At 47.0% G+C, this 9,167-nt stretch overlaps 1 protein-coding gene across 1 annotated transcript; it reads left to right on the top strand.

The window, feature by feature from the left end:
- The first annotated feature begins 3,293 nt into the window (after window positions 1-3,293).
- NUPR2 (nuclear protein 2, transcriptional regulator) lies at window positions 3,294-5,009 on the top strand. Its single transcript, XM_004045484.5, has 2 exons — window positions 3,294-3,696; window positions 4,793-5,009. Exon 1 carries the CDS (start codon window positions 3,397-3,399, stop codon window positions 3,688-3,690), a length of 294 nt encoding a protein of 97 aa, XP_004045532.3. The 5' UTR covers window positions 3,294-3,396; the 3' UTR covers window positions 3,691-3,696; window positions 4,793-5,009.
- Window positions 5,010-9,167: the final 4,158 nt, after the last annotated feature.

Here is a 9,167-nt window from a genome sequence, read left to right as displayed (position 1 = left end):
TCAACCCACACTCCTGTCTCAGCCTCCTGAGTAACTGGGATTACAGATGCCCACCACCACACCCCGCTAATTTTTTTTGTAGTTTTTAGTAGAGACGGAGTTTCACTATGTTGGCCAGGCTGGTCTCGAACTCCTGACCTCATGACACACCCGCCTTGGCCTCCCAAAGTGCTGGGATTACAGGTGTGAGCCACCGCGCCCAGCCTCTACTTTTATCTTGATGCATCACCGAGTTGATGTTAGATTTCAAATTCTTCTTTGCCCTTATGCCATTCTATCCTGAACCCACCTTTATATGATGATGAAAGAAATTAGCAATATGTTATTATCTATCTGTTGGTATATATCAAATGCTCACCTAAAAATAGCAACAACCAGTGAAAAACATCATGTGCTTTGGTGTTTTTATTTGGATGACTATTTACTTTGCAATCTACTAGAGCAAGCTATAATATTGTGTGATATGCAGAATTTTAACTGAATTGCTTTAAGTGAACATTTAAACATGATAAACCATATTGATGGTATTTATGTTAATATACTTGAAATGAACATTTTTTCTTCATCATGAGTAATATATCCCTCAATGAAAATCTAGAATTAGAGTAAATTTGCTAATGAATTCAATAACTTTTCCATAATATTTTTAGTCAAGTGCTTAAGGTTCTCTTAGTGTTTCTCCCACTTTTTAACAGCTTATGCCTTTTTTGCCTTTGTTTTTTATTGGTTCATTTTAAAGCAAAAACCTCACAACATGTGCTCCCCAGAAGCACTGTAACCTAGTGGTAAGATCATAGACTCTGGGGACACAGGCTGGCCACGTCTCTTCTCCTGTCTGAGCCTTAGTATCCTCTTGTAGTCATGAGAACTGAAGATTTATCCTGAAGATTTGATAAGATAGTAAAGTGCTTCACATAATATCGGGCATATAAATACATAATAAATGCTTCCTGACCTCAGGTGATCCTCCCACCTCAGCCTCCCAAAGTGCTGGGATTACAGGTGTGAGCCACCACACCCAACCAAGAAATTCTTATGTAAAAAGAGGCTGGGCTCAGTGCCTCAATCCTAGCACTTTGGGAGGTCAGGGCAGGTGGATCACTTGAGGTCGGAAGTTTGAGACCGGCACGGGCAACATGATGAAACCCCATCTCTACTAAAAAATAAAAATAATTATCCAGGTGTGGTAGTGGGCGCCTATAATCCCAGCTTCTCAGGAGGCTGAGGCAGGAGAATCACTTGAACCTAAGAGGCGGAGGTTGCAGTGAGCCGAGATCATGCCACTGCACTCCAGCCTGGGCAACAACAGCAAGACTCCATATCAAAAAAAAAAAAAAAAAAAAAAAGACTCCATCTCAAACAAAAACAAAACACAACAAAAATGTGGTATGGCAATGAAAATAATTGCTGTGTTAAAGACAGTTTCATAGAAAATAAAAGACCACTCAAATACAATAAGCTGTCTTTTTAGATGGGTATAATTATTATTCTTATTTAACAGCTAAAGAAACAGGCTCAGAGAATGTTATTTGATTGGACTGTGTTGCATCTCTGGACAGTGCAGCTGAGATCAGACTTCATGTGTAACTCCACTAGCCTACCAGGGTGCCTCTCATAAAGGTAAAAAATGTAAATCTGGCCTAATCTACAAAGTTGCCAGGGCAGCACTGGGTCAATTCTACATACAGTACTTCTATATTCATAAAGAGAAACATTAAGGGAAGGTGAAAATGCTTCTAGAAGGCGACTGGACACCAGCACCCTTGCTTACTACCTTTGGGCTCTTCTTTAAGGCCAACAGTGACCCGAAATTATTGACTGACTTTTCCAATCAACTGGAGAAAATGGTACCAAGGTCACCAACATCAGACAAATTCACTTGAGGACCTATCTATGTGCTTTGAAAGACAAAACTGCTTTTGTAAAGGATACAGTATTTCAGAAAAACAATCATATTAACAACTAATAACACTGTAAAATACTGATGTGTTGAACGCTACTTTAGAAAAACAGGTTCAAATCTAGGAAAAAAATTTCCGACAGAAAACTATGTATCAATTATCTAGCTAGCTATCTAGAGACATGGTCTCATTCTATTGCTCAGGATGGAGAGCAGTGGGATGATCATAGCTCACTGCAGCCTTGAGTTGCTGGCCCCAAGTGATCCCCCTGCCTCAGCCTCCTAAGTAGCTGGGGCCACAGGTGGACACAGGTACACCTGGCTTTTTTTGTCTGTTTTGTAGAAACAAGGTTTCACTACATTGCCCAGGCTGGTCTCATACTCTGGAGTCTCGATCTGTCACCCAGGCTAAGATGCAGTGGTGCGACCTCGGCTCACTGCAACCTCCACCTCCCAGGTTCAAGCAATTCTCCCGTCTCAGCTTTCTGAGTAGCTGGGATTACAGGCATGTGCCACCACACACAGCTAATTTTTGCGTTTTTTGTAGAGACCAGGTTTCACCACATGGGCCAAGATGGTCTCGAACTCCTGACCTCAGGTGATCCACCCGCCTTGGCCTCCCAAGGTGAGACGGAGTCACCACACTTTCTTATGTTATTAAATAGCCTAACCCAGGAAGGGTGTGGTGGCTTACAGCTGTAATCCCAACAACTCTAAAGGCCAAGGTGAGAAGATCACTTGAACCCAGGACGAAACCGGCCTGGGCAACATAGCGAGACCCCCATCTCTACAAAAAATACAAAAATTAGGCCAGGGGTGCACCGCACCCGGCTAATTTTTGTATCTTTTGTAGGGACGGGGTTTCGTCATGTTGCCCAAGCCATCCATTCTCCCGCCTCGGCCTCCCAAAATGCTGGGATTACAGGGCCCAGTCAGCCTCATGTTTTCTTTAAGCAGTCCCTCCCTATTGCACACTTGGATAGTTTTCTTTTTTATTTTTTTAGACAGAGTTTACCTCAGTCTCGCAGGCTGGGGTGATGTAGTGGGAACATAGCTCATTGGAGCCATGAACCTTGGAGTTCAAGTAGCTGGGAAGCTGACGTGGGACTTCAGAGATGGGGTCGCGCCATGTTGCCCAGGCTGCTCTTGACTGCCTGGCCTGAAGGGATCCACATCCGCCGCGCCTGAACATAGTTTCCTATTTTTGACCAACATAAACACTGTGCTGAGTTGGAGTTTGTCAGCTACCCTTCTCCAGCAACAACAGGACCTGGCGGGGAGGTCCGGGTTACCAGGCTGCACTCCAAGGAGAAGACAGCCCTGCTCCAGGCACTGTACCGCCACTGTGACGTCGTCGAAGGTCCGCCTCTGTGGCGTCGCCGAAGGCACCCCCACCTTCACGCGGAGCCCATCGGAAATCGAGGCGGGGCTGCTGGGTCTTCCAGGAGCGCCCAGACGCGGGCAGGTGGCCGCCGGTGGCCACAGGCCTGGGCAGGATGGCAGCGGCCACAAAGCGGGCGCTTCCACGTCTGCAGGCTCTGGCCCGGCCGCCGCCACCCATAAGCTACGAGGAGGAGCTTTATGACTGCCTGGACTACTACTACCTGCGCGACTTCCCGGCCTGCGGGGCCGGGCGCAGCAAGGGCCGGACTCGGCGCGAGCAGGCGCTACGCACCAACTGGCCTGCACCTGGCGGGCACCAGCGCAAGGTCGCGCAGAAGCTCCTCAATGGCCAGCGCAAGCGCCGCCAGCGCCAGCTGCAACCCGGGCTGCGCACTCGCCTCACCTGAGCCTGGGTACATGCGCCCAACACCTCCCCCAACCAGGGCCCCGGGGACCCTAGGAGCGTCCCCCCACCGCGCGGCGCTGCTCGCCCTGGGCAGAGTCGGCTGCCTCTGAGGGAACCGTATTAGGGAACCGCACCCGCCAGCTTGGCCTCTTATGGCCATAGCAATAGCATTAAAGCCTGCGGAACTTCATAGGAGGGTAGAAGGGGCTAGGAAACGAAGAAAACATCTTTTTAAAAATATAAGCGATCGATGCCTGGGTGCAGTGGCTCACGCCTGTAATCCCAGCACTTTGGGAGGCCGAGGCGGGCGGATCACAAGGTCAGGAGATCGAAACCATCCTGGCCAACATGGTGAAACCCCATCTCTACTAAAATATATATATATATTTAAAAAAATTAGCCAGGCACTGTGGTGCACGCCTGTAGTCCCAGCTACTTGGGAGGCTGAAGCAGGGGAATGGCTTGAACCCGGGAGGTGGAGGTTGCAGTTAGCCGAGATCGTGCCACTGCACTCCAGCCTGGCGACAGAGCGAGACTCCGTCACACACACACACACACACACACACACACACACACACACACACACACACACACACACTATATATGCGATCGAGCCCGGGAGGTTGAGGTTACAGTGAGCCGAGCGGAGATTGCGCCACTGCTCTCCAGCCTGGGTGACAGAGGGAGACCCTGTCTCTAAAAAAAATAGATGCAGGTAAGAGCTTTTCTTCCGGCGCTCATACTCAGACTGAAGAAAGTAATTGGGCTGGGCCGGGTGGCTCAGACCTGTAATTCCAGCACTTTGGGAGGCCCAGGCAGACGTATCACTTTAGCTCAGGAGTTCCAGACTAGCCTGGTCAACGTGGTGAAACCACGTCGCTACAAAAATACAAAAAATAAGCTGGGCGTGGTGGCGCGTGCTTGTAGTCTCCGCTACTTGCGTGGCTGAGGCGGCAGGATCGCTTGAATCCAGGAGGTCTAGGCTGCAGTGAGCCATGGTCGCCCCACTTCACTCCAGCCTAGGCGACAGAGTGAGACCCTGTGTCAAAAAAAGAAAAACAAAAAAAGTAACTGACCTGCGTTTTTGTCTGTATTTCCTACAGGATACCGAAGGACCTGTTCGAAGTATTTACTGTAACTCCAACTGTAACTTGGTTCTGAGGAGGAGAAAATCCATGTTTGGTCAACAGAACTTTTCGCTGTCACTTAAGTTTACTGCTTCGATATCTTTTCATTACTAATTGATTGTTAATTAAGTAGTGCCCAAGTGGATTAGGCTTTTTAGAGTTTATTAATTAAAAGAGAGCAGCAAGAATGCCATTTTAACTCTCCCGGGTTTTTTTTCAGTTACTATGGTAACTCTTTTCAAGTCCACAAATGATTTGTTCTTATCTGTAAAGAAAAGGTCACAAAGATAAGCGGAGAGAGACCAAAGATAGGAATATGTGTAAGATTTCTACCTAAATGTCGGCCGGGCACTGTAGCTCACTCCTGTAATCCCAGCACTTTGGGAGGCCGAGGCGGGGAGATCACCTGAGGTCAGGAGTTTGAGACCAACTTGGCAAACATGGCAAAACCCCATTTCTACTAAAAATACAAAAATTAGCTGGACATGGTGGTGGGTGCCTGTATCCCAGCTACTCGGGAGCCTGAGTCAGGAGAATTGCTTGAACCTTGGAGGCCAAGGTTGCAGTGAGCCGAGATCATGCCACTGTGCTACAGCCTGGGCGACAGAGCAAGACTACATCTCAAAAAAAAAAAAAAAAAAAAAAAAAGGATTTCTACCTAAATGTGATAGACTACTCTGAAGGTTAATATTTGCATATTATAATGTATATTGCACAGCGTGCCAACCTCAAATAATCAAAAGGGTCAGAATCTAAAGGGAGTTTATTCATGCACAGAGTTTTAGGAGGGCCACCTGGGAACCACAGATACCAAAGAGTGGAAGTCAGTGTTCCAAGGCTTAGAAGTTTGGGATCACTTACATAGACAAAGTTTAGAGAAGCTTAGCAGAATTAAAGCACCTCTCCGTTTAGTCCAGGTGGTCTTTCTTTCACTCTGTCACCCAGGCTGGAGTGCAGGGGCACAATTGCAGCTCACTACAGCCTCAACCTCTCAGGCTCAAGCCATCCTCCCACCTTAGCATCCCTAGTAGCTGGGACTACAGGCACACACCAACACACCCAACTAATTTTTGTATTTTTTGTAGAGACAGGGTTTTGCCACATTGCTCAGGTGGTCTCAAACTGCTGGGCTTAAGCAATCCACTCACCTCGGCCTCTCAAAGTACTAGGATTACAGGCATGAGTGACTATGCCCAGATGAGGTGGTCTTTTTTCCGGGAAAGGTGTGTTTAACCTTCCACACTGAAGATGTAAGTCATAGAGTCTTTTGTGCCATCTGGTGTGAGTTAGGTACAGAACAATAAAGGAGGCAGTTAGTCTCTTAACAAAGATGAGTGATTGGAAGGAGAGGAGGTCTAGTCTCTGGTCTCTCATAGTCATTTACAGAATGAAAATAATAAGGAAAGAATAAATTATAATTTAAGAACCAGAAGTTACAAACATGCTATGTGGCTCAATCAGGGTGTAACTTCCCCCTTGGTGTGATAAATTTATATGGGGTCCTGAAACTTTTCTTTATAGTTGGTAGGTTCTCCACACTATTGATCCCACAACAATTTTTCGAGGTAGATGCTGTTATCCACATTTTGGTTTTTTTTTGAGACAGTGTCTTGCTCTGTCGTCCAAGCTGGAGTACAGTGGCATGATCTCAGCTCACTGCAACCTCTGCTTCCTGGGTTCAAGCAATTCTCCAGACTCAGCCTCCCAACTAGCTGGGATTAAAGGTGCCCACAACCATGCCTGGCTAATTTTTGTATTTTTCATAAAGACCAGGTTTCACCTTGTTGGCCAGGCTGGTGTCGAACACCTGACCTCAGATGATCTACCCACCTCAGCCTCCCAAAGTGCTGGGATTACAGGCATGAGCCACTGCGCCCAGCCCACATTTTAGAAAAGGGATTCTAAGGCACAGAGAGTTCAAGTACCTTTCCAAAGATGACACAGCTAATTAGATAGCAGACCAGGTGGCCTGACCCCAGGACTTTTGCCTTTGGCCTCTATACTACCTTGTTGAGCACAGCAGTAAATATTTCATATGTAGTTTTATCCAGAATTTTCCTGTTGGTTGTGGTAAACCATGTTTTGTTCTTTTGAGACAGGGGCAAGCTCTGTTGCCCAGGCTTCTGGTGTGCAGTGGCACAAACACCAGCCTCAACCTCTTGGGCCCAGACAATCCATTTCAGCCTCCCAAAGTGCTGGGATTACAGGAATGAGCCATCATGCCCGGCCTCACACTATATTTTAATGCTTTTTTTGAAAATGGAAACTTTTACAGGCAATTCACTTCCTTGAAACTAATGATAAGGAAATGATGCTGTTCTGTTTTGTTTTGTTTTTACATGTTTTTTTTGTGTTTGTTTGTTTCTTTTTTGAGACAGGGTCTTGCTCTGTTGCCCAGGCTGGAGTGTGGTGGTGCAATCATGGCTCACTTCAGCCTTGACCTCCCAGGCTCAAGCAATCCTTCCCCCTAAGCCTCCCAAGTAGCTGGGACTGCAAGTGCATGCTACCACACTTGGCCAATTTTTGTATTTTTTGTAGAGACAGGTTTTCACCATGTTGCCGAGGCTGGTCTCAAACTCCTGGGCTCAGCTATCCTCTACCCTCGGCCTCCCAAAGTGCTGGGATTACAGGCATGAGCCACTGTGCCTGGCTGATGCTGTTCTTTTCAAATGCATTTGTTGGTTTTTTATGGTTTTTTTTTTTTTTTTTTGAGATGGGGTCTCTGTCTCCCAGGCTGGAGTGCAGTGGTGCAATCTCTGCTCACAGCAGGCTGGTCTCAAACTCCTGACGTCAGATGTTCTTCCCACCTCAATATCCCAAAGTGCTGAGATGACAGGTGTGATCAACTGCACCTGGTGATTTTGCTCATTTAGCTAGTAGAACTTTTTAATTTAAAAAAAAAATGTTGTCGAGCTGGAGTGCAGTGGCGTGATCTGGGCTCACTGCAACCTCTGCCTACCGGCTTCAAGTGATTATCCTGCCTCAGCCTCTCAAGTAGCTGGGACTACAGGTGCATGCCACCACACCCAGGTAATTTTTGTATTTTTAGCAGAGATGGGGTTTCACCATGTTGGCAAGGATAGTCTCGATCTCTTGACCTTGTGATCCGCCCGCCTCGGCCTCCCAAAGTGCTGGGATTACAGGCATGAGCCACCACCCCTGGCCAAAAAAAATTTTCTTTTGAGACACAGTCTCACTGTCCCACAGGCTAGAGTACCGTTGCACAGTCACAGCTCACAGCAGCCTCAACTTCCTGGACTCAAGTGATTCTCCCACCATAGTCTCCCAAGTATCTGAGACCACAGGTACACACCACCACACCCGGCTAATTTTTTTTGTATTTTGTAGAGCAGGGGTTTTGCCATGTTGCCCAGACTGGTCTCAAACCCCTGGGCTCAAGCGATCTTCCAGACTCAGCCTCCCAAAGTGCTGGGATTACAGGCATGAGCCACTGCACCTGGCCTTTTTAATTAAATTTAAATTGTAAATGTGGTCACTGTAGGAAATATGTGTATTACTTATCTACTGCTATATAACAAATTACTCCAAACCTAGTGGCTTAAAATAAATACTTAGGGCCGGGCACAGTGGCTCATGACTGTAATCCCAACACTTTGGGAGGCCGAGGTGGGCACATCACAAGTCCAGAAGTTCAATACCAGCCTGGGCGACATCATGAGACTCCATCTCTACAGAAAATGCAAAAATTAGCCAAGCATGGTGGTGCGCACCTGTGGTCCCAGCTACTCAGGAGGCTGACGCAGGAGAATCAGTTGAGCCCGGGGGGCAGAGGTTGTAGTGAGCCAAGATCACACCACTGCACTCCAGCCTGGGTGACAGAGTGAGAGACTGTCTCAAAAATAAATAAATATTAAAAAAACTTAGATCTCCATTTCTGTGGGTCAGGAATTCGGGAGTGACATAGCTGGGTCATTTGGGCTCAGGGTGTCTCACGACATTGCAGTCAAGCTGTCGACTGAGACTGCAGTCACCTAAAGCCTGTTTCCAAGGTGGCTCACTTAAGGTGACTGCTGACCTGAGGCCTCACTTCCTGTCACATGAGCCTCTCTACAGGCTGCTTAGGTGTCATGGTGTGACAGCTGGCTTTCCCAAGTGAGTAATCAAAGAGTGAACAAGGAGGAAGCCACAGTACCTTTTATGATGTAGTTTGCAAAGTTGCAAACCATCACTTTTGCTTTTTCCTATCTGTCAGAAGGGAATCAGGTAACCCAGCCCCCACTCAAGGGGATAGGGACTGGGCTCCACCTTTTGAAGAGAATATCAAAGAATTTGTGGACATATTTTAAACTACCATGCTATGTTTAATTATGGGAAGTATGGTCACTGTAGA

This window comes from Gorilla gorilla, chromosome 6 (assembly GCF_029281585.2).
Source record: "Gorilla gorilla gorilla isolate KB3781 chromosome 6, NHGRI_mGorGor1-v2.1_pri, whole genome shotgun sequence".
Taxonomy (NCBI): Eukaryota; Metazoa; Chordata; class Mammalia; order Primates; family Hominidae; genus Gorilla; species Gorilla gorilla.
This window is presented reverse-complemented; position numbering and strand designations above follow the sequence as displayed.